The sequence below is a fragment of the Rhinoraja longicauda genome, chromosome 4 (assembly GCF_053455715.1).
Source record: "Rhinoraja longicauda isolate Sanriku21f chromosome 4, sRhiLon1.1, whole genome shotgun sequence".
Taxonomy (NCBI): Eukaryota; Metazoa; Chordata; class Chondrichthyes; order Rajiformes; family Arhynchobatidae; genus Rhinoraja; species Rhinoraja longicauda.
The window spans coordinates 23,375,479-23,401,726 of NC_135956.1; the positions used below are offsets into that span (position 1 = coordinate 23,375,479).

At 42.6% G+C, this 26,248-nt stretch overlaps 1 protein-coding gene across 1 annotated transcript in view; it reads right to left on the reverse strand.

Moving 5' to 3' along the window:
- prkdc (protein kinase, DNA-activated, catalytic subunit) overlaps positions 1 to 26,248 on the reverse strand; it is a 185,578-nt gene that overhangs the window by 51,221 nt on the left and 108,109 nt on the right. Inside the window, exons 52-60 of the mRNA XM_078397370.1 lie at positions 17,783 to 17,888; positions 16,199 to 16,323; positions 14,838 to 14,987; positions 13,278 to 13,451; positions 11,518 to 11,616; positions 11,167 to 11,377; positions 10,434 to 10,623; positions 1,452 to 1,658; positions 210 to 322 (exon numbers count right to left, since the gene is read on the reverse strand). Coding sequence (XP_078253496.1) covers positions 210 to 322; positions 1,452 to 1,658; positions 10,434 to 10,623; positions 11,167 to 11,377; positions 11,518 to 11,616; positions 13,278 to 13,451; positions 14,838 to 14,987; positions 16,199 to 16,323; positions 17,783 to 17,888 — 1,375 coding nt within the window. The remainder of the gene's footprint in view (positions 1 to 209; positions 323 to 1,451; positions 1,659 to 10,433; positions 10,624 to 11,166; positions 11,378 to 11,517; positions 11,617 to 13,277; positions 13,452 to 14,837; positions 14,988 to 16,198; positions 16,324 to 17,782; positions 17,889 to 26,248) is intronic.

Consider the following 26,248-nt stretch of genomic DNA (forward strand, 5'->3'; position numbering starts at 1 on the left):
ACTCAGCGGATCAGGCAGCAACTGTGGAGGGAAAGGATGTTTTGGGTCAGGACCCTTCTTTGGTCTGACCCGCTGAGTCACTCCACAATTGGCACCTTTTTTGATAAATCCGCATCAGCAGTTCCTTGTGGCTATGTCTTGGTCAAAGGTGGACGATTTCAAAAGCTTTTTGTAATGGTCAGTTTTAAAAAAATGTGAAGCAAAATTACCTTTGCACGGTACTTTTCCTGAATGGTCCTTCTGGCAAAGATTAGAGTCTCTTTTTCTCGATCTTTGAGGAATCGTCTTCTCAGACGTAGGATGTCTGCTCTCTGATCAGCAACTATTTCAATGCATAAAAAGATGAATTGATTGCAGATTACTTTACTCACAAAGAAAATAATAAACCACATCCAATTCCACCTCAGATCTCACACTCTCTAATGCCGTGTCCTTGCAAAGCTCTTGTTTTCTGTCCGAAGAACAGTTGTCTGAGATGCACGAAGCATCGTTAGACACGCTCATGTTGTGCCTCTATTTAAGAAGAGCAAAGAAAAACCTTACAATATGGACTAGTAAGCCTAACATCAGTGATAGGAAAGTTACTAGAGAGGATTCTGAGGGGTAAGATGTATATACATTTAGAAAGACAACTTCCCTACCTGCCTCTGACGTAGTATCACAATCAAGTTCCATTTATTTTACTCTAATCTTCCCTTCCATCAGTTTCCTCTTCTGTGAACGGGATTCTGTGAATCCCATTGCGTCTCACATAGACGTTACTTTATTTAAAGACTTGGGCAGGCAGCAAACTGTTCTTGGTCACAGCTGCTCTCTGGGCCAGGCAGTGAGATTAATCAATTAGTTGGTGCTTTGATTACAGATATAACTTGTGAAAGTAAGTTGGGATCTGGCACATGAGCAGACAAAGGATCCAATCACAAACTCATATAAGGTCATAAGTGACACCTTAGGCTGCACTGCCTTCGAGGTGACACAGATCCTACAGACTTGTACTGGAGCCACTGAAACTCAGACAACAGACAGTAGCCACATAAGGCCTCGTGCCGTTGAGTCCTGTGGTAACAGAGTGAGTAAAATAATGCTAAAAAATAGATATGTTAAATAAATGTAATGAGGATAGAACGACGGGCGATGATTTAAGGGAAAGGGTCCTCTCCCTGTTAAATGCTTCGTCTTGGTGAGATACTGCATCCATATTGCAGAGATGTCCAGGCATATTACTATGATGCAGTAAAGTGACAAAACATAGTTTATCAATTAACGCTTCTGTTATAAGTGTGGAACAAAGTACAGAATCAGATGATCAGCATTTTGCAGCTGACAGCAAAAATAAAACTTAACTGCATTAGCTGTGTCCTTAATACCACAATGGGGTAGTCCTTTAATATACTGGTCTATTGTATCTTGTTTTAATTGTAAAACACTGAGACGTAATTAACAACGATTACCTTTTGTTTTATCGCTGACCTCACCAGGAAGAGCAAGTCTTTTTTTGCCAAAATCTGGACCAACGGGTTTTAAGGCTGTTCTCTGTGGCCTCTCACTCCACTTCGAATACACATATAACGAGGAAGACAATGAGTCAGAAGACGGTGGGGAATATTCGGCAAATGTGTCCAAACTGCTTCCTGTTAACCAATTAAAATTCCGTGCACCTGGACAAAAGTATCAAATAAATTAAAAGATAATAGTTGTTCAAGATGTGGACTCTTATACATCGGCGAGACCAAACGTAGACTGGGCGATCGTTTCGTGGAACACCTTCGCTCAGCCTGCCTAAACCTAGCTGATCTCCCGGTTGCAAAACACTTTAATTTTTCTTCCCATTCCTATACAGAACTTTCTGTCCTAGGTCTCCACCATTGTCAGAGTGAGGCTAAATGCAAATTGGAGGAACAGCATCTCATATTTCGCTTGGGCAGTTTACAGCTCAGTGGTATGAATATTGATTTCTCTCACTTCAGGTAGCCCCGGCATTCCCTCTCTTTCTATCCGTCCCCCATCCAAGTCGCACTAGCTTCTCATTTTCACCTTACAAACAGGTAACAATGGCCGGTTTCCTTTATCATCGATACTTTTTTGCATATTGTTTATTCATCGTTCTTTATCTCTCCCCATCATCGTCTATATCTCTCGTTACCCTTATCCCTAACAAGTCTGAAGAAGGGTTTCGACCCAAAACGTCACCCATTCCTTCTCTCCAGAGATGCTGCCTGTCCCGCTGTTACTCCAGCTTTTTGTGTCTATCCCACAAATCTGTACGTCTTTGGAGTGTGGGAGGAAACCGAAGATCCCGGAGGAAACCCTCGCCGGTTACGGGGAGAACATAAAACTCCGTACAGGCAGCATCTGTAGTTGGGATCGAACCCGGGTCTCAGGCGCTGCAAGCGCTGTAAGGCAGCAACTCTACCGCTGCGCCACTGTGCCGCCAAAAAACAAATTTTAGTCTGACAAGAAATTACGAGTTTCTTGTAATTTAGAAATGTAAAAGTTTCAACAGATATTAGGGTCACAGAACATAGAAAGGTACAGCACAAGAACATGCCCTTCGGCCCACAATGTCTGCACTAAACATGATGCCAAGATAAACTAATTTCATCTGCCTGCACGTGATCCATATCCCACCAGTCCCTGCATATTAAGTCCATTGGGTTAAATTAAAAGTCATTCAGTTAATGAGGCATTAGGATTTGAATCTTATTAACACTTAACTAACCAAGGGAACCATTATAGTCAGTGCTTCGGGACAATGATGAGACACAAAATGCTGGAGTAACTCAGAGGGACAAGCAGCATCTCTGGATAGAAGGAATGGGTGACGTTTCAGATCGAGACCCTTCTTCAGATTGAGAGTCAGGGGAGAGGGAGAGACAGAGATTAGGAAGGGTAAGGTGTGAAAACAAAACATCAAAGGAGATAAAGTTCAAGGATTACGCTGGGCCTCACTTTGACAGTGGAGGATGCCCAGGACAGAAAGGTCAGGGCAGGATTGCGAGGAGGAGTTAAGTTGTTTAGCAACCGGGAGATCAGGTAGGTTTAGGCGGACTGAACGGCGAGTCTCATATTTCACTTGGGCAGCTTACACCCCAGCGGTATGAATATTGACTTCTCTTACGTCAAGTGTTCCTTGCTTTCCCTTCCTCTCCATCTCACCCCATTCCTAGTTCCCCGACCAGTCTGACTGTCCCCATGATTAATTTTTTTCTCTGTATGCTTCATTGGTATCTTCTCCTAGCTAACAATGATCTATTCTACAATTTCCTTGAACCGCATCCCCTTTGATTTCTCGTTTTCACACCTGACACTTCCTTTTCTCTGTGTGTCCCTCTCAGTCTGAAGAATGGTCTTGACCCGAAATGTCACCCATTCCTTCCATCCAAAGATGCTGCCTTTCCCGCTGAGTTACTCCAGCATTTTATGTCTATCTTCGGTGTAAACCAGCATCTGCAATTTCTTCCTTCACCTTAGGTAGAATGATGATCTGTCGAGACAGGGATCCATTGCCCGATGGAGTGTGGTGGTGGTGGGGGGGGGGGAGAAGCTGGCAAATGATTAAAAAGGGAAAAAGGACATAAAGTGCTGGAGTAACTCAGCAGGTCAGGCAGCATCCCTGGAGAACATGGATAGGTGATATTTTGGTTCGAGACGCAGGAGATGGATTTGATTGGCAGGTGGGTGGAATAAGTGACAAAGGCCAGAGATGTAAAGGAGACAAAAGGGTGTCAGATAAGGAGAGGAGGAGTGAAATGTAAAGCCAGAGGGAGGGACATGGGTTGTTAAAAGACAAACAGGTGACTTGTAGTCTGGAGATGAGGGTGATTGGGAGATGGTGGGAGAAATGTGTACGCATTGGGGAGGGGGCAGGACAATTAGAGGTTTGCCGAACACTTGCAGTCTGTCCACCAAGGACTGCTGCATCTTTCAGTTGCTTACATTTTAACTTCCCTTACCCTTCCCATATCGACCTTACTGTCCTGGGCCTCCTCCATTGTCCAGACGCAAATCTAAGGAATAGAACCTCATATTCCACTTGGGTAACTTAAAACCCAGCGGTATGAACTCTGAATACTCAGCTAATAATACAATACAATACAATACAATACAATATATCTTTATTGTCATTGTACCCAGGGGTACAACGAGATTGGGAATGCGCCTCCCATACGATGCACTAATTTAGGTAATTTAGACAGCAGCAACCCAACGAAACGAACAGTTGTAACAGTTTTGGACAGGGTAAAGTGCAAGTTGATCTATGCGTTGTGGCCATCCGGCTCAGCAGGACCGGTTCATAGCAGCTATGGCCCTGGGGATGAAGCTGTTCCTGAGTCTGGAGGTGCGGGCATAGAAGGCCTTGTATCGTCTGCCCGATGGAAGGAGTTCGAACAGACTGTTGCAGGGGTGTGAAGAGTCTTTGTGGATGCTGGTGGCTTTTCTGAGGCATCGTGTGTTGTAGATGCCCTCCAAGTCTGGTAGCTGTGTTCCGATGGCCCTCTGAGCTCTATGGACTACCCGCTGTAGAGCTTTCCTTTCTGCCTCCGTGCAGCTGAGGTACCACACAGGGATTCCATGCGTTAGGATGCTCTCTATGGTGCAGCGGTAGAAGGTCTTCAGCAGCTGTTGGGGTAGACCAGACTTTTTCAGTGTTCTTAAGTAGAACAGTCTTTGTTGTGCCTTCTTGACCAGCGCAGCAGTGTTATTGGACCATGTTAGATCCTCCAAAATGTGAGTGCCCAGAAACTTGAAGCTGGACACTCTCTCCACACTGACCCCATTGATAGAGATCGGGGCATATTCCCCGTTATGTGACCTATGGAAGTTGATGATCAGCTCCTTGGTCTTGGTGGTATTTAGGGACAGGTTGTTATCCGAGCACCAGTCCGCCAGGTTCTGCACCTCCGCTCTATAGTTTGTTTCATCCCCGTTGGTGATCAGCCCGATCACCGTTGTGTCATCTGCAAACTTGACAATGGTGTTGGTGTCGAATGCAGGAACACAGTCGTGTGTGAAGAGGGAGTAGAGCATGGGGCTCAGAACACAGCCCTGTGGTGTGCCGGTACTCAGGGTGATAGTGGAGGACAGGTGCGGGCCCATTCTCACTGCCTGCGGTCGTTCCAGCAGGAAGTCCAGGATCCAGTCACATAATGACGAGCTAAGGCCTAGCTGGTGGAGTTTGGTGATGAGCTTGGTGGGGATGACCGTGTTGAAGGCGGAGCTATAGTCTATGAATAGCATCCTCACGTACGTGCCCTGTCTCTCTAGGTGAGTCAGGACAGTGTGAAGAGCCAGAGAGATGGCGTCCTCTGTAGATCTATTTGCCCTGTATGCAAATTGATGTGGGTCCAGTGAGTCAGGGATGCTGGATTTGATGTGTGAGAGGACTAGCCTCTCAAAGCACTTCATGACAATCGGCGTTAGGGCAACCGGGCGGTAGTCGTTCAGGTTGGAGATCTTTGCTTTTTTCGGCACCGGAACTATGATAGCCGACTTCAGGCACTTGGGGACCGTAGCCAGAGATAATGACAGGTTAAAGATCTTGGTGAATACCTCAGCCAGCTGTTCAGCACAGTCCTTCAGTACCCTTCCTTGAACACCATCCGGTCCTGCAGCCTTGCGTGGGTTGACCCTTTGCAGAGCGCGTTGTACCTCCTGTGTGCTCAGTTGCAAGACCTGTCCCACCGCCTCGGCTGGGGTTCTTTCACTCAAGGTGGTTTTGCCAGTTTCAAAGCGGGCAAAGAAGGTGTTAAGCTCGTTGGTCAATGCCATATCGCTGTGGGGGCAGGCAGGGCTGCTCTTGTAGCCAGTGATGTCCCTGACACCCTGCCACATGCTTCTGGTGTCCGTGGTGTTGAAGTGGTCTTCCACCCGTTGCCTATGGGTGTCTTTGGCCCTTTTAATACCTTTGCTTAGGTGTGATCTGGCAACACTGTATGCTGAAGTGTCACCAGATTTAAAGGCATTGTTGCGTGCCCTCAGCAGGTTCTGTACCTCCTTGTTCATCCAGGGTTTCCGGTTTGGGAACATCTTTATCACCTTGTCCTCCGTGACATTTTCCACACAGCAGTTGATGTAGGAGAGCACAGTGGATGCGTATTCCTCCAAGTCTACCTCTATCTCTGAACCGTAGGTGGCCTGTTGTGCAAACAGGTCCCAGTCGGTGCGATCAAAGCAGTCCTGGAGTTGTAGGGTGGCATTCTCGGGCCATATTTTGACCGTCTTTATTGTGGGTTTGGTCTTGCGGATGAGGGGTTTGTATGCGGGCAGTAGAAACAGTGAGAGGTGATCGGATTGTCCCAGGGGTGGGCAGGGGAGAGCTCTGTAGGCGTCCTTTACATTGGTGTACACCTTGTCCAGTGTGTTTGAGCCCCTGGTAGGGCACTGCACATGCTGATGGAATTTGTGGAGCGAGGCTCGTAGGTCGACCTGATTGAAGTCCCCTGCAACAATGAAGGCACCGTTGGGGTGGGCATCCTGCTGCTTACTGATGGCCGAGTGCAGCTGTGCTAATGCTAGGTTAGCATTAGCCTGTGGGGGAATGTATACGGCCATGATGATGACCACCGTAAACTCCCGCGGCAGATAGAACGGCCTACATTTGAGCAGTAAGTACTCCAGGTCTGGGGAGCAGTAGCTCTCTATTGCAGTGTGGTTGGTGCACCAGTCATTGTTAATGTAGATGCAGAGCCCACCGCCCTTGCTCTTACCGGAGTCCTTTGTTCTATCAGCACGATGTAGTGAGCGGTTTGTTAGCTCCACAGCCCCGTCGGGGACCAGTGCGTTGAGCCACGTCTCCGTGAAGATCAGCGCGCAGCAGTTTTTCAGGGATCGCTGGGTGTTGATCCACAGCCTTACCTCATCCAGCTTGTTGGAGAGTGACCGGACATTGGCGAGTCACTACCCCTCCTCTCTTTCCCCTCCCCGTCTTCTTCCACTTTACATTTCACTCCTCTTCTCTCCTTATCTGACACCCCTTTGTCTCCTTTTCATCTCTAGCCTTTGTCACTCCACCCAACTGCCATTCACACCCTCCTCCCCTGTATCCACCTGTCACTTGCCAGACTTTGCTCCACCCACACCTCTCTTTTCCAGCTTTCTTCCAATGACTCCATCAGTCTTAAGAAGTGACCCAACCTGAAATATCGTCTGCCCATTTCCATCCACAGATGGTGCCTGCCCCGCTGAGTTACTCCAGCACTTTGTGCTGTAATTTTAAATACACGTTTTATTGAGATTCCCGTGCAGTGATTCATGATAAAATATGTAGGAAGGAACTGCAGATGCTGGTTTAAAGCGAAGATAGGCACAAAATGCTATGGGAAATAGCATAACACCATGTTATAGGAAAGCTATCACCATGTCATAGGAAAGATATTGTCAAGCTTGAAAGGGTTCAGAGAAGATTTACGAGAATATTGCCAGGACTAGAGGGAGCTATAGGGAGAGGTTGAGTAGGCTAGGTCTCTATTCCATGGAGCGTAGGAGGATGAGGGGAGATCTTATAGAGGTATACAAAATCATGAGAGGAATAGATCGGGTAGATGCACAGTCTTTTACCCAGAGTAGGAGAATCGAGGACCAGAGGACATAGGTTCAAGGTGAAGGGAAAAAGATTTAATAGGAATCCGAGGGGTAACCTTGTCACACAGAGTGTGGTGGGTGTATGGAACAAGCTGCCAGAGGAGGTAGTTGAGGCTGGCACTATTCCATTATTTAAAAAACAGTTGGACAGGTACATGGATAGGACAGGTTTGGAGGATTATGGACCAAGCGCAGGCAAGTGGGACTGAGGTAGCTGGGACATTTTTGGCCGAAGGGCCTGTTTCCACACTGTATCAATCTATGACTCTATGAGAGGAATAGATCGGGTAGATGCACAGTCTCATACCCAGAGCAGGGGAATCTAGGACCTGAGGACAAAGGTTCAAGGTGAAGGGGAAAAGATTTAATAGGAATCTGAGGGGTAACTTTTTCACACAAAAGATGGTGGGTGTATGGAACAAGCTGTCAGATGAGGTAGTTGAGGCTGGGTCTATCCCAAAGTTTAAGAAACAGTTAGACAGGTAGACACAAAACGCTGGAGTAGCTCAGTGGGACAGGTAGCATCTTTGGAGAGAAGGAATGGGTGACATTTCAGGTCGAGACCTTCTTCAGACTGTTTAGACAGTTAGACAGGTACATGGATAGGACAGGTTTGGAGGGATATGGACCAAGCGCAGGTAGGTGGGACTAGTTGGCCGGTGTGGGCAAGTTGTGCCTGTTTCCACACTGTATCACTCTATGACTCTACGCTGGAGTAACTCAGGGGGAAAGGCAGCATCTATGGAGAGAAGGAATGGGTGATGTTTTGGGTCAAGACCCTTCTTCAGACTGATGTCAGGAGAGAGGGAGATACATAGATAAGGGTCTCGACCTGAAACGTCACCCATTGCTTCTCTCCATAGATGCTGCCTGTCCCGCTGAATTACTCCAACATTTTGTGTCTATCTTATGTTAAAATATAAGACGAAGATAGACACAAAAAGCTGGACTAACTCAGCGGGACAGGCAGCATCTCTGGAGAGAAGGAATGGTTAAATATGTTTGGTTGCTGCCACCTAGTGACCAATGACTGCAGTGACAGGATTTATGCGAAGTTACAATACTGTAGTGGCACAATGACTGCATTTGTCAAGAGAAGAGTGTTTTTATTGTCACAAGTCCTGAAATGGAACAATGAAATTCTGACTTGCAGCAGCAGCAGCAGCACAACAGGTCGTGAACACAATACTCAATAGATAATATAATAAACAAAGAAAAAACGTTCAATACATTTTAAAAAAACCAATAGAGTGCAAAAATAAAGCAAAGCCCAAAGTTCTAACCCAGGCAATTCGTAGATTGAATTTAGTTGGAGTTTGTAGTGTTCAATAGCCTGATGGTTGTTGTGAAGATTGGGGTTGGAAATAGCCCAGCCTAATGGACTGAAAGTCTGGTCACAGTATGGGTTTGGATAAAAAATGCCTTACTTTAGTCTTCCAGTTCAGCAGCTTTCCCATTCCAAGATCTAAATGGTTCTTAAATAAACATTATTTCCTGACCATTTTCTAATACCTGGAAGTTCTTTAATGAAACGAGTGTGGGTTGCTTCAATCCTGTACCTCCAAGCACACAGTTGTTAGGAGTGCCAATGCCAAGAAATTCATTCGGGTTGTTGTTTTAAATTTGGGTGATAGAATGGTGTAGATGCAATTTAATACTACATTTAACACTTTTAAAAGTACGGGTTCCTGATGGTATTGGGATAAACCAGACAGTGAGTATGGACACAGATGGTCAGTGCAGACCAGCTGCTGAATCTTGATGTCGAATGCTGACATTGGGTGGTGGCCCAGCCAGTAGAGTGACTGCCTCACAGCGCCAGATACCTGGGTACAATCCCAATCACTGGTGCTGTCTGTGTAGAGTTTTCTTTGTGATCTTGTGGGTTTCTTCCAGGTGCTCAGTTTCCTTCCCACATCTCAAAGGCATGCAGGTTGGTAGGTTAATTGATCTGTGTAAATTGCCGTTAATATGAAGGCGCGTGGAACAATCTGAGATGAGTTGATAGGAAAGTGGGGAGAATATAAATAAAAGGGATTAACAACGCATTAGTGAAAATGGGTAGGTGCTGGTCGGCATTTGGTAGGCCAAAGGGGTAATTTCCCTGCTGTATTTCTCCGACTTTATAACTTAAAACTATTTACCATTTGATCTCAAGAAAGAAACACTAATATGTTATACAATACTAAATAATTTGAATCTCATGTACGCAACAGGATACCAATTATTTAAAGGCATATTGATTTCTTAATTGCTCAACAACTTTTTTCATGTAAACTACTTTAATGTGCAAATTGTAATTTCCTCAGATAAATATTTCAAAAACCCCATGCTTTACCTTTAAAAAAGGTCATGATATTTCAGCTCCTGGCAATGCATATTACAATCTATTTTACATGACGTGAATTTTTTTGAAAGTTACTTAAAAACTGTATTGGTTTGCTGTGTAAATTATCCCCATGTATTGGCTGCTAGGTGGTATCACATCCACTGAATGCCTGCAATCTCCTCGAGTTGACAGCTAACAGAATCGATGGCGGGAAAAGTGAAATCTGGTTATGAGTGCTGGATCTTTGTTGTTAACTTTCTGCAAGGTCACCAGTGATTGCTGGCGCTACTCATTGCTGGAATCAGCCCGTTAATGAGCAAGTTGCTTTACTACAAGCATTTGTGCACTTCATATGCATTTTTACTGAAACTGTCTTTTTATTTCCAGAAAAACCAAATTCTGAAATTGTTGGGATTTGAATTTACTCTAGATTATCACTCTTATTCCCTCAACCATACCAGAGTGCAAACAGAATATAAGCCATGTCATCAGACTCAAAAAGGACAAAAAGCTTTGCACTTACCAGGGTTCTGAGTTGGTGTAAATTCATAATGGGTTAGGGTAGCTCTAATTTGACCACCTATTATCCTTTGACTTCTAAGAGATGCCTCTTGCGTTGGGCTTCTAACACTGCTGTGTGTAGCTTGAGTTTCCACAAACAGTGGCGTAAGAATTCTGCTACGTTGGTACCAACTTGAATCGATGTTATAATCCTAAGGAAAATAAAATACAGATTGCAGGGCAGTGAGTGTATTGAAATGAATATAAAGAATATCAGTTGCAAAAGAAGAAAGCTTGCTGAATAATAATTGTAACAGGCTTACTCTCTAAAAATTCACAAATAATATCATGATAGAATGATCAAATTGTAGACACATGGAACTGCTGATCCTGGTTTACAAAAGGCACAAAGTGCTAAGTAACTCAGCACCTCTGGAGAACATGGATAGGTGACATTTCCAGTCAGGAATCAGGAATCAGGAATCAGGACCCAAAACGTCACCTATGCATGTTCTCCTGAAGTGATGTCTGACCCGCTAATTTACTGTTGCACTTCCTGTCTTTTTTTCAAATTGACTGGCAGTACACAAAAGAAAAAAGAATGAATAATAAATCAAGCCTTGCCTGCAATTACATCCAAGAAACAAACTTTAAAAAGTTATAAACATCTGTTCCAGAAGCTTGTAAAGTATATCTGTGAACTTTGAAATTATACAGGTTTTAGATTAATTAAGCACTTACAATACTATATTTACCTGAAACTTGCATTCAGAGAGTGGATACTCAAACATATCCCGGGAGTAGTCAGGGCTGCGGCTTGTCATTTCAAGAAGAACGTTGGTGGCTATACTGAGGAACTCGGTCTCTATTTTGTTACAATACAAAGATTTAAGAATGGCCATCATTCTTTCAAAGGTGGCTGCTGGAAGTCGACTTTCATGACTCCAGAAGTTTCTTAAATATAACCTGAATGAAAGGCAATATGAAATAATCTAAGGTCAGCTTGTAGTTGCCATAGTAGTCAACGCTGACTGACAATATTCAGAGAAAAACACAAATGAAAATGATCCAATCTTAGCAATGTTTTAACAAGATTTGTTACATACTGTAGTGCAGGATTTTCATCAGTCAGACCCTGAAGTAATGCATCGGTTGCAGCCTTGGATATATGTTTTGAGTCAGGATCAGACACACTCTCTTGATCTCTGAAGAGAGAGAAAGAGAATTAACCACAATCACTTCATGAATTTTCTTTCCCGTGTTGACCTTCTGTTGAACAAACTTATCTAGGTAGTACAGGGGGCAGGTGTGGGGTAGAAGAGGGAGTTTTCTCAGCTAATAACTTTGAAATACATGTTTTGAATCAATCTACTTTTAGTTAGTGTTTCCAACATCTGTCTCAAGCTTAGAGTCCCAGCTGTCTTTGACTGGAATTAGTCAATTCAGTTAGCAGTTTGGAATATCAAGCCACTTTACATTTGCAATTCTCCATTTTATATTAGCTATTCATAAAAAATCCAGATTTGTTTAAAAAGTATAAGAAAATAACTGCAGATGCTGGTACAAATCGAAGGTATTTATTCACAAAATGCTGGAGTAACTCAGCAGGTCAGGCAGCATCTCAGGAGTCTACAAACCTGTACGTCTTTAGAGTGTGGAAGGAAACCAGAGCTCCCCGGAGAAAACCCACACAGGTCATGGGGAGAACGTACAAACTCCATACTGACCGTACCCGTAGTCAGGATCGAACCCGGGTCTCTGATGCTATGAGGCAGCAACTCTACCGCAGTGCCACCACAGATAGTTGACTGGGTTGAATGTGTCATTGTTGTGTATGAATGGACTTGGGTCAATGTTGAGCTGCCTGTATATTGTCGTTGTGCTTTCTGTAAAAGTCATAAAAATGCTGTGGCTTGCCTCGATGTTCTACAAGGCAGCTTGGAAATTACAGTATTGTCATAGGCCTAGAATCTCAAATAGCAAAAGATGGCAAGATTGGTTGCATAAATGACCATGAGTTGGGATTTTATGACATTCCTAGTTTCATGACCATCGATTTATTCCTATTGTGCATAATAATTCATATTCAGTCACTGCTGCCATGTTAGATTTCATGGCAGTCAGTGACTTCAGATTCTTAGGCTATTACCAAAATCACAACATTACCAATTATTGTTTGTAGATGCATAGATTAGAAATATCTTCCAAGCAGTGATCTCAATCCTTTCCAACATCTCTCCCTCTCAAAAGCACATACCAACCTCGTGTTTAGTCCAATAATTTGACCTTTGTTTTAATTTTTTTTTAATGTTTTTATCATGTGACCTCGCTGATAGTCCAAATGAAGTATATTATGCGGAGCTTTACTTTATTTATAAAATCTCAAAGTTTTTCAGGAGCTTTTACAAGCAACATTTTCTTCTAAATTTACACTGGCTGTTGCACATAAAAACAATCGACATATTGTAATCCTCCATTATAGATTTATTGTTGATACAAACTCAGAATCGTTTACTTATCTAAATAAAAACCATTAGGTATGGTGGTTTTGGTTTAAAACTGTATTTTAAATATATTTATGTACTCTTTGATATATTAAATGAATTGATGAATAATCTCATCATTTCAAAAGCCTTCATGAGTTTGAGATGCTTCTGATAAAATATCCATAACAATACAAAATCAAGAATTATAAAAGTAAAACCAAGTTAAAACTTCAACAAATCTTAAATGTACCTTAAAATGCTTTTGTCAATCAGTTATAGACACATAATAACTCTTGGAGAAGTGTTGCTGTAAAAGTGGATTATTCAGATGTAACTATCTACCTTTTCCTGGTTGAAGTGATTTTGTTATTACTACATACCTGTAATTGTCATGTATCCACATCAGAACATCGTACATCCTCTCTCGGCAAATGGGAGATGGGTGGGAAATGAATGCTGTCACTGAGCCCAGCAGTTCTTTCAGTTCCACCGGCTTCAGTTTGGCTATAATCTTGTACAAAATATCCAAAGAAACTTTCTGCCGTTCTTCATCCCTTAGTAAGAAAGATAAACAGAGTTTAACAATGCCTTGTGAATACTTCTAATGCCTTATGATGTCAGCTAAATCAGCAGACTAATCAGCATCTGGGATATGTCTGAGCCCACATTCGTCATAAACCAATGTCTACACATGATCATTGGGTAATAATCACATCCAAATATCTGGGTTAAGTTCCAACCTCACTTTTCCAGGCAAGGGTGTAGTGGTCCCAATCATGTCTATGAATGAGATCAACAATCGTAGAACAGACTGAAGGACCAAATCTAGGGTGTGTGTGTTTTGGATGACTCGCTTTCATCAAGGATAATGAACTAACTATTCAGCTATAAGGCACCAGAGTGACATGTTGCGAATATAGACTCTGTGGTCACTATAAATCAAGAATTTGGCATCCAAAGAACATTTCAGATGACAGCTTTTCTGGAAAGAAACATTTTCACTTGTTGAGGTACCAAAGTGCTTTTAAAAAAAAAGTATGTTATCAATAATTTTTCAATATTGAATGTGTATTTTAAGAAAAAAAAATGTTTACTTGTAAGGAAGATAACATTTTGTGTTTGATTAAGGTTTACTTGCAGTTATGGGAATGCATTTTGTATTCAGTATCTGACCACTAATAAACTTTAAGCAAAAGTAAGCAAGGAGTTTAAAAAAAATAGTAAGAGTTTTGGTTTCCAAGATATCTGCATCAGCAGTGATTATTATGGTGAGTTTAGCCTCACAATTTTATGTTGAAAACAGTGCATTAATTACATTGGTTGCATAGATTTAAAACTGATGTCATGTACATCTACAAACTCTAGTCATTTTAAAAGATGTACAGAAAGTTTTACAGTAAAACATCTCTGTAACAAATGTAGTATGTTCATTCCACTGGTGATCCCACCACTTAGATAAAATGTGAAGTGGCACAGGACACCACTTCTAGCAGAAGGAATGAATTGGAGTTACTGGGGTAACTCTGAACACTAGTTCAACACAAGCATTGGGGAATACACAGAGCAGGTTAACTATCCAGGAAAAACACCAGCACAAGGCCAGCGAACATGAAATAGGAGCGAATTACCAAACCACTATCTACCTCATTGGAAACCCTCGGCTATTGATCGGACTTTGGCTTTATCTTACACTGAACATTATTCCCTTTATCAAGTCTCTGTACACTGTGGATGGCTCAATTGTAATCACATATTCTCTTTCCGCTGACTGGTTAGCACGCAACAAAAGCTTTTCACTGTACCTCAGTAAACATGTCAATAGACTAAACTCAACTCAAGTGCTCTTGTGTTAAGCCAGAGGGAAAAGATTTAATTGATTTTAAAAACAGCTTATAAAACCGGTGATTCTCAAGACATAAAATATATAGCTATCAGCTCACCGATGTGCCAGGATCTGTGCAAAATCTTTGCTCTTTAACTGCAGGTAAGCATCAGGAATTTCCTCTGCCCGATACATCACCACTTCCAGGCAGTGTGTTTTTAGTACACCATACAACTTTGGTAATAGGAAAAATACTGTAGTCAGAAACCTTGAATGTAAAATCACATAAAACACTTGAGGAACTTGGGTATTAGAACAAATTATTTATAAACAATGTATACAAAATGAGGACCACCTATCACGAAGGTTATGAAACGTAATATAACATAGCACAACCTGATTGCAGCTTCTGTACAAACATGCTACTAAAAAGACATTATTTTAAACAATAATCTCTTATCCCTTCATGGCATTTTAAAACTTGTTTGTCTCTAACTTAACCCTTTTCTGTGAACCAAAACAGTGACTCTGATTCTCTCTCCCGAGATCCTGCCTGATCTGCTAAGTACTGTAGTTTTCTCCAGATTGCTGTTTACATCGGATGCTCTGACATTGAAGTTAAGGTAAAAAGTGATGATAAGGGGAGAGGTAAAAGGTGACATTATGCAATGGTCACAGCACTTTTACAGGCCTGGACATACTTTACAATAAAACAAAAGAGAAAATATTGTGAATATTCGATAGGCCGTACAGCACCTGTGAAGGCAGAAACAGAGTGAAGGTTTCGGGTCCTGGATTTTTCCTCACTACATGCTTTCAGACACCAGATTGTACAATCTTGCACATTTTCCATTTTATGGACATAATATTTTAGTTTTAGTTTTACAGATATGGAAACAGGCCTGTCAGTTCACCGAGTCCTTGCTGACCAGCAATCACCATGCACAATTTCTACCCTACACACTTGGGACAATTTACAGAAGGCAATTAACCTACAAACCTGCACTTCTTTGGAATGTGGGAGGATACCGTAGCACCCGGAGAAAACCCACGCGGTCACAGGGAAAATGTACGAACTCCGTAGAGACAGTACCCCTAGTCAGGATGGGGCCCGGATCTCTGGCGCTGTAAAGCGACAACTCTACCGCTGCTCCATTGTGAAGCCCCAATATGTGCATTCGTCCAATATGCTCAAAAGTAACAAATGTAAAGACTCCATGTCTCTGTAGTCTTAACTAATCCATTCCACTCTATGAGGTAGTTTCAAATCTTGGAAGAAAAATGGGAATATGGCACCTAAATTCAAACTGGTTAAATTAGCTCGAGTCCTCCAACCACTAACACTGATGTAAATTCTATTTATGCAATATACAGTTAAATAAAACTGTTTACAATTAGTTTGCCACACTGCATCTTTTAAAACATAAAAGTACGAATTGTACCATCACATTCATAAGTTACGAAAATGTTAAACGTTACCTGTCAGCAAATGGAGGGAAATGCTTGGCAATCTTACTCAAACACACAATAAACTTGTCCTCTTCTGTGCACTGAAGTTTCTGTAATTCCTTAACAATTGTATCGTGAATGGGAATATCAATTTTCTGGAAAATGAAAATATGGCACTAAATTGCTGAATATTGAATTCCAGCAAGATTTTTAACCAACGGATGGTCGAGGAAAATAATAAAAGAGTTGCAATGTTCTTCTAGAATAAGGAATAGAACAACAATGTTCTGCAGATAAATATCTGGATGGGATAGAAAGACTATCTGGCCTTTTTTCAGTTGATTTGACTCCCCATTTCAAAGAGGATTACTAAAAGCTCCTAAAATCCTGACAACAGATTTATCTGTGTGACTGTCTGCAGAAATCTGACCACTTTTGAAAGAGCTGCCCCCTTCAAACCTTCTAGTGCGTTAATCCATTAGGAGAGTTACTGCTGGCCAGAGCATTTTATTTTTCATTAACCCCAATATCATCTTCAATATAATAAGCCAGAAAGAGCTGTGGATGATTAAAATAATAATAAGAGGGTCTGTGTTCCAAATTTCCAGGTACTCATCAGTATGATGTTAAGTTATGAACTACACTTGTGCATTTATGATTTATCAGAAGACAAAAGAGACTTTAGTTGCTGGAATCCAGAACAAAACGAGAATGCTGCAAAAACCTAAGTGGGTAAAGTGACATCTGTGGAAGTAAAATATGTAAATCAATGTTTCAGATTGTGAGGGTACAGGAAAAACCGCCGGCATATAGTAATGCAAAAGGGGATGGGGCAGAGGCTGGTAGGTGAAAGGTGGAATGTGATGGGAAAGAAATGATGGGCAAAGGGAACCAGGCAGGGGAAGATGAGTTGGACTCAGGCTAGTAGGTGATCTCACATTCTGCATGGGTAACTGACAACCCAAAGGTGTGAACATTGAATTTTCCCATTTCAGCTAACTCAACCCTCCCCCAAAACGGTCTCTGCCCACACACCTGTCCAACTAGATTTTTTTCTCAACGATAGACACAAAATGCTGGAGTAACTCAGCTGGTCAAGGAGCATCTCTGGAGAAAACGGATAGGTGACATTTCGGGTTGGGATCCTTCTTCAGTCTGATTGTGGGGGAGATGGGGGGGGGGTGGACAGAAGCAGGAAAAGACCAGGAGAAATCAGGCCCATCAAAGAATGACCTCAGGCAGGGAGGTTCCCTGAGTGACTGATTGTTGGCCAGGGATCCCAAGAGGAATCCATCGTTGGGAATTGTGGAACTGGTTAACCGACTTACTGACTTTTAGCGGAAGGTGGTGCCGGGAGAGGAAAGAGGATTCCAGCATTTGCAGTTCCTTGTGTCTTCAACACTATTTCTTCTACAACTAACCTGCTCAGTATTTCCAGCTTTTCCATTTTGTTTATTTAATGTTAACTGTCATGCTTAATAATGATTCACCTCACTGAACATCCACATCTAATGTTCCCATCGTCACCCACTGAACTAACAAAGACACTATCCTCAAATAATATTCATCAAAAACAAGTCAGTTTTACTCATTATTTGAACACAAGGTGCTTACTTTGTCTGATAAGTACTGGAGAACAAGGCCAAGGACTTCAGCAGCTGCTGCATACACCTCTTTGTATCTTGTGAAGGAAAGGTTCTTTACCAGTCTCTGGAAATATCTAACAGAAGGTAAAGTTATACTTGAAACATCAGCTAGAATATGTTTTACAGTGGTGAAATGCAATCTGTTGATATTCAATACAACACAGAAGAAAAAATATACATACTGATCAACAGAAAAACTTTCCTTGCATTTCTAAAGCATGTTATTTATAAACAACAACGTTCACTTATTTTAGAAAGAGCGCTGAAGTAGTCACCAGGTCATAGTCTGAGTCACATAGCACAGAAACAGGCCCTTCTGGCCAATTCGTCCATGCCGACTAAGATGCCCAATCTAACCTAGTCCCATTTGCCCGCATTTCGTCTGCATCTCTCTAAACCTTTCCTATCCATGCACCTGTCCAAGTGTCTTTAAATTGTTGTTACTGTACCTGCCTCAAAACGTGCTCCGTTGGCAACTTGTTTCATTTATCTACCACCCTCTGAGTGAAAACGTTACCCCTCAGGTTCTTATTAAATCTTTCCCCTTTCACCTTATGTCCTCTAGTTCTTGATTCCCCTACCTTCGGTAAAAGACTCCACCTTCACACACTCAAACCCCCTCATGATTTTATACACCTCTGCAAGATCAACCTTTTGCCACTTGCACTCCAAGGATTAAAGTCCTAGCCTGCCCAATCTTTTCCTATAAGTTCAGGTCTGCATGTCTTGACAACATCCTCATAAATCTTATCTACACTCTTTCCATCTTAATGATGGCCTTCCTGTAGCAGGGTGATAAAAACTGAACACAATACTCCAAATGCGGCATCACCAAAGTCTTGTACAATTGTAACATACACCCCAACTTCTATACTCAATACCCGAATGATAAAAGGCAATGTACCAAAAGCCTTCTTTACCACCCTGTCACCAGTGTGACAGCACTTTCATGGAACCATGTAACTATACTCCTAGATCCCTCTGCTCTACAATAGTGCCCAAGGCCCTGCCGTTCACAGGAAGATCCTGCCCTGGGCTGACCTCCCAAAATTCAACATTGAACTCCATTAGCCATTCTTCAACTCACTTGCCCAGCTAATCAAGATCCTGCTGTAATTTTTGATAAATTTTCACTGTCTACGATACCACCTACTTGAGTATCATCCTCAAACTTATGAAATATGCTTGCTAATTCTAATGATGTAAATGTCAATCAGTAGTAGGCTCAGCATTGATTCCTGAGGTACACCACCAGTCACAGGCTTTCTGCCATGGCAGATGAAGTTCCTTCATACGATTAAAATATGCCCATGGTCAAGACAGAACAGTGCAGAATATATGAAAACATTTGTTTCCATTCTGTTGTAAAGAATTAAACCTCTGAACATAATTAAGGGTAATTGTAATCCAAATCACCAGAAAATTTCTAGGACATTGGAATCAGTTCTTGGAGAGGTGGGACCAGTACAAACAGGACGGTCTGCACCTGAGCTGGAATGGAACCAATGTCCTTGGGGGAGTGTTTGCTAGTGCTGTCGGGGAGGATTTAAACTAATGTGGCAGGGGGATGGGAGCATGAGCAGAGAGACAGAGGGGTGCAAAATGAGGGTAGAAGCAATAGGTAGCAAGGTGAAAAGTAAAAGTGGCAGGTAGACAAATCCAGGGCAAAAATCAAAAAGGGCCACTTTTCAACATAATTGTATAAGGGGTAAGAGTGTTGTAAAAACAAGCCTGAAGGCTTTGTGTCTCAATGCAAGGAGCATTCGGAATAAGGTGGATGAGTTGAATGTGCAGATAGTTATTAATAAATATGATATTGTTGGGATTACGGAGACATGGCTCCAGGGTGACCAAGGCTGGGAGCTGAACATCCAGGGATATTCAATATTCAGGAGGGATAGACAGAAAGGAAAAGGAGGTGGGGTAGCGTTGCTGGTTAGAGAGGAGATTAACGCAATAGAAAGGAAGGACATTAGCTTGGAGGATGTGGAATCGATATGGGTAGAGCTGCGAAACACTAAGGGGCAGAAAACGCTAGTGGGAGTTGCGTACAGGCCACCTAACAGTAGTAGTAGAGTTGGGGATGGCATCAAACAGGAAATTAGAAATGCGTGCAACAAAGGTAAAACAGTTATAATGGGTGACTTTAATCTACATATAGATTGGGTGAATCAAATTAGCAGAGGTGCTAAGGAAGAGGATTTCTTGGAATGTATACGAGATAGTTTTCTAAGCCAACATGTAGAGGAACCAACGAGAGAGCAGGCTATTCTAGACTGGGTATTAAGTAATGAGGAAGGGTTAGTTAGCAGTCTTGATGTGCGTGGCCCCTTGGGCAAGAGTGACCATAATATGGTTGTTCTTCATTAGGATGGAGAGTGACTTAGTTAATTCAGAAACAACGGTTCTGAACTTAAGGAAAGGTAACTTTGAGGGCATGAGACGTGAATTGGCCAAGATAGACTGGCAATTGATTCTTAAAGGGTTGACGGTGGATATGCAATGGAAGGCATTTAAAGACTGCATGGATGAACTACAACATTTGTTCATCCCAGTTTGGCAAAAGAATAAATCAGGGAAGGTAGTGCATCAGTGGCTAACAAGGGAGGTTAGGGATAGTATCAGAACAAGGGCGGCACGGTAGCGCAGCGGTAGAGTTGCTGCTTTACAGCGAATGCAGCGCCGGAGACTCAGGTTCGATCCTGACTACGGGTGCTGCACTGTAAGGAGTTTGTACGTTCTCCCCGTGACCTGCGTGGGTTTACTCCGAGATCTTCGGTTTCCTCCCACACTCCAAAGACGTACAGGTATGTAACATATAACATATAACAACTACAGCATGGAAACAGGCCTGTCCGGCCCTACCAGTCCACGCCGACCATTCTCCCTGACCTAGTCTCATCTACCTGCACTCAGACCATAACCCTCCAATCCCCTCCTATCCATATACCTATCCAATTTACTCTTAAATAATAAAATCGAGCCAGCCTCCACCACTTCCACCGGAAGCCCATTCCATACAGCCACAACCCTCTGAGTAAAGAAGTTCCCCCTCATGTTACCCCTAAACCTTTGTCCCTCAATTCTGAAGCTATGTCCCCTTGTTGGAATCTTCCCCACTCTCAAAGGGAAAAGCCTACCCACGTCAACTCTGTCCGTCCCTCTCAAAATTTTAAAAACCTCTATCAAGTCCCCCCTCAACCTTCTACGCTCCAAAGAATAAAGACCCAACCTGTTCAACCTCTCTCTGTAGCCTAAGTGCTGAAACCCAGGCAACATTCTAGTAAATCTCCTCTGTACCCTCTCCATTTTGTCGACATCCTTCCTATAATTTGGCGACCAGAACTGCACACCATACTCGAGATTCGGCCTCACCAATGCCCTGTACAATTTCAACATTACATCCCAACTTCTATACTCGATGCTCTGATTTATAAAGGCAAGCATACCAAACGCCTTCTTCACCACCCTATCCACATGAGATTCCACCTTCAGGGAACAATGCACAGTTATTCCCAGATCCCTCTGTTCCACTGCATTCCTCAATTCCCTACCATTTACCCTGTACGTCCTATTTTGATTTGTCCTACCAAAATGCAGCACCTCACACTTATCAGCATTAAACTCCATCTGCCATCTTTCAGCCCACCCTTCCAAAAGGCCCAAGTCTCTCTGTAGACTTTGAAAATCTACCTCACTATCAACTACTCCACCTATCTTAGTATCATCTGCATATTTACTAATCCAATTTGCCACACCATCATCCAGATCATTAATGTAAATGACAAACAACAGTGGACCCAACACAGATCCTTGGGGCACTCCACTAGACACTGGCCTCCAACCTGACATACAATTGTCAACCGTTACCCTCTGGTATCTCCCATTCAGCCATTGTTGAATCCATCTTGCAACCTCACTATTAATACCCAACGATTTAACCTTCTTAATCAACCTTCCATGTGGAACCTTGTCAAATGCCTTACTGAAGTCCATATAGACAACATCCACAGCCTTGCCCTTATCAATTTCCCTGGTAACCTCTTCAAAAAATTCAAGAAGATTAGTCAAACATGACCTTCCAGGCACAAATCCATGTTGACTGTTTCTAATCAGGCCTTGATTATCCAAATAATTATATATATTGTCCCTAAGTATCTTTTCCATTAATTTTCCCACCACAGACGTCAAACTAATAGGTCTATAATTGCTAGGTTTACTTTTAGAACCTTTTTTAAACAAAGGCACAACATGCGCAATGCGCCAATCTTCCGGCACCATCCCTGTTTCTAATGACGTTTGAAATATTTCCGTCATAGCCCCTGCTATTTCTGCACTAACTTCCCTCAATGTCCTAGGGAATATCCTATCAGGACCTGGAGACTTATCCACTTTTATATTCTTCAAAAGTGTCCGTACCTCCTCTTCTTTAATCCTCCTAATTTCCATCACTACTCTACTTGTTTCGCTTACCTCACATAATTCAATATCCTTCTCCTCGGTAAATACCGAAGAAAAGAAATTGTTTAATATCTCCCCCATTTCTTCCGGCTCAGCACATAGCTGTCCACTCTGACTCTCTAATGGACCAATTTTATCCCTCACTATCCTTTTGCTATTGACATATCTGTAGAACCCCTTGGGGTTTACTTTTACATTACTTGCCAAAGCAGCCTCATATCTTTTTTTCGCTTTTCTAATTTCCTTTTTAAGATTCCTTTTACATTCTTTATATTCCTCAAGAACCTCATTTACTCCCTGCCGCTTATATTTATTGTATATCTCCCTCTTTTTCCGAACCAAGTGTCCAATTTCCCTGGAAAACCACGGCTCTTTCAAATTATTATTCTTTCCTTTCCACCGAACAGGGACATAAAGACTCTGTACTCTCAAAATTTCACCTTTAAATATCCTCCATTTCTCTATTATATCCTTTTCATAAAACAACAATTTCCATTTCACTCCTTTTAAATCCTTTCTCATCTCCTCAAAATTAGCCTTTCTCCAATCCAAAATCTCAACCCTTGGTCCAGATTTGACCTTCTCCATAATGATATTGAAACTAATGGCATTATGATCACTAGACCCAAAGTGCTCCTCAACACATACCTCCGTCACCTGACCCATCTCATTTCCTAACAGGAGGTCCAACACTGCCCCTTCTCTGGTAGGCACCTCTACGTATTGCTGCAAAAAACTATCCTGCACACATTTTACAAACTCCAAACCATCCAGCCCTTTAACAGAATGTGATTCCCAGTCTATATACGGAAAATTGAAATCACCCACAATCACCACTCTGTGCTTACTACTAATATCTGCTATCTCCTTACATATTTGCTCTTCCAATTCTCGTTCCCTATTTGGCGGTCTATAATACACCCCTATAAGTGTTGCTAAACCTTTCTCATTTCTGAGTTCCACCCAAACAGCCTCCTTAATCGAGCCTTCTAGTCTGTCCTGCCAAAGCACTGCTGTGATATCCTCCCTGACAAGCAATGCAACACCCCCACCTCTTGCCCCTCCGATTCTATCACATCTGAAACAATGAAATCCTGGAATATTTAATTGCCAATCGCAACCCTCCTGCAACCATGTTTCACTGATCGCCACAACATCATACTTCCAGATGTCAATCCAGGCTCTAAGCTCATCCACCTTTCTTACAATGCTCCTAGCATTAAAATATACACATTTAAGGGACCCATCATTTCTTATTCTCAGTTTATTTCTTTTCCCTTCTTTCTCTCCTACATATTGGGTCTGAGTGTTTCCCTTTTCTGCCTCCTGCCTCACACACTGCCTATTAGCTATCTGTGTTTGAGTCCCTCCCCCCAACCGTACTAGTTTAAAGTCTCCGCAGTTATTTTAGCAAATCTCCCTGCCAGGATATTGGTTCCCCTCGGGTTCAGATGCAACCCGTCCTTTTTGTACAGGTCATACTTCCCCCAGAAGAGGTCCCAATGATCCAGAAACTTGAAACCCTGCTCCCTGCACCAGTTCCTCAGCCACGTATTTATCCTCCACCTCACTCCATTCCTATGTAGGTTAATTGGCTGGGTAAATGTAAAAATTGTCCCTAGTGGGTGTAGGATAGTGTTAATGTACGGGGATCACTGGGCGGCACGGACTTGGAGGGCCGAAAAGGCCTGTTTCCGGCTGTATGTATATGATATGATATGATATGAAAAGATGAAGCGTACAAATTAGCAAGAAAAAGCAGCCTACCAGAGGACTGGGAGAAATTCAGAGTCCAGCAGAGGAGGACAAAGGGCTTAATTAGGAAAGGGAAAATAGATTATGAAAGAAAACTGGCAGGGAACATAAAAACTGACTGCAAAAGCTTTTATAGATACGTGAAGAGAAAAAGATTAGTTAAAACAAATGTAGGTCCCTTGCAGTCAGAAACAGGTGAATTGATCATGGGGAACAAGGACATGGCAGACCAATTGAATAACTACTTTGGTTCTGTCTTCACTAAGGAAGACATAAATAATCTGCCGGAAATAGCAGGGGACCGGGGGTCAAATGAGATGGAGGAACTGAGTGAAATCCAGGTTAGTCGGGAAGTGGTGTTAGGTAAATTGAATGGATTAAAGGCCGATAAATCCCCAGGGCCAGATAGGCTGCATCCCAGAGTGCTTAAGGAGGTAGCCCCAGAAATAGTGGATGCATTAGTGATAATTTTTCAAAACTCTTTGGATTCTGGAGCAGTTCCTGAGGATTGGAGGGTAGCTAATGTAACCCCACTTTTCAAAAAGGGAGGGAGAGAGAAAACGGGGAATTACAGACCAGTTAGTCTAACATCGGTAGTGGGGAAAATGCTAGAGTCAGTTATTAAAGATGGGATAGCAGCACATTTGGAAAGTGATGAAATCATTGGACAAAGTCAGCATGGATTTATGAAAGGTAAATCATGTCTGACGAATCTTATAGAATTTTTCGAGGATGTAACTAGTAGAGTGGATAAGGGAGAACCAGTGGATGTGTTATATCTGGACTTCCAGAAGGCTTTCGATAAGGTCCCACATAAGAGATTAGTATGCAAACTTAAAGCACACGGTATTGTGGGTTCAGTATTGATGTGGATAGAGAACTGGCTGGCAGACAGGAAGCAAAGAGTAGGAATAAATGGGTCCTTTTCAGAATGGCAGGCAGTGACTAGTGGGGTACCGCAAGGCTCAATGCTGGGACCCCAGCTATTTACAATATATATTAATGATTTGGACGAGGGAATTGAATGCAACATCTCCAAGTTTACGGATGACACAAAGCTGGGGGGCAGTGTTAGTTGTGAGGAGGATGCTGGGAGGCTGCAACATGACGGATAGGTTAGGTGAGTGGGCAAAGGCATGGCAGATGCAGTATAATGTGGATAAATGTGAGGTTATCCACTTTGGTGGCAAGAACAGGAAAGCAGACTATTACCTGAATGGTGGCCGATTAGGAGAAGGGGAGATGCAACGAGACCTGAGTGTCGTGGTACACCAGTCATTGAAAGTAGGCATGCAGGTGCAGCAGGCAGTGAAGAAAGCGAATGGTATGTTGGCATTCATAGCGAGGGGATTTGAGTATAGGAGCAGGGAGGTTCTGCTGCAGTTGTACAGGGCATTGGTGAGACCACACCTGGAGTATTGCGTACAGTTTTGGTCTCCTAATCTGAGGAAAGACATTCTTGCCATAGAGGGAGTACAGAGAAGGTTCACCAGATTGATTCCTGGGATGGCAGGACTTTCATATGAAGAAAGACTGGATAGACTCGGCTTGTACTCGCTGGAATTTAGAAGATTGAGGGGGGATCTTATAGAAACTTACAAAATTCTTAAGGGGTTGGACAGGCTAGATGCAGGAAGATTGTTCCCGATGTTGGGGAAGTCCAGAACAAGGGGTCACAGTTTAAGGATAAGGGGGAAGTCTTTTAGGACCGAGATGAGAAAGTTTTTTTTCACACAGAGTGGTGAATCTGTGGAATTCTCTGCCACAGAAGGTAGTGGAGGCCAGTTCATTGGCTATATTTAAGAGGGAGTTAGATGTGGCCCTTGTGGCTAAAGGGATCAGGTGTTATGGAGAGAAGGCAGGTACGGGATACTGAGTTGGATGATCAGCCATGATCATATTGAATGGCGGTGCAGGCTCGAAGGGCCGAATGGCCTACTCCTGCACCTATTTTCTATGTTTCTATGTTTCTAAAAGGTAGTAAAGTAAATCAAGACTAAATCTGGACAGGAGATAAAACCAGAAGCTGACACAAGCCTGCCTAGTTTCCAGTGATCGGGTTAGATTAGCTTTATGACTTTTGGTAAACACCCAGGGAAATGCCATGGAGAGGCTCGGGTATGATTGGAGGACAGGGTAATCAGAGTATCGACGGTTCTGGGATTGAAGTTGTAAGGTTACAGGAAACATGAGGGAGAAAATATAACAATGGAAAGTG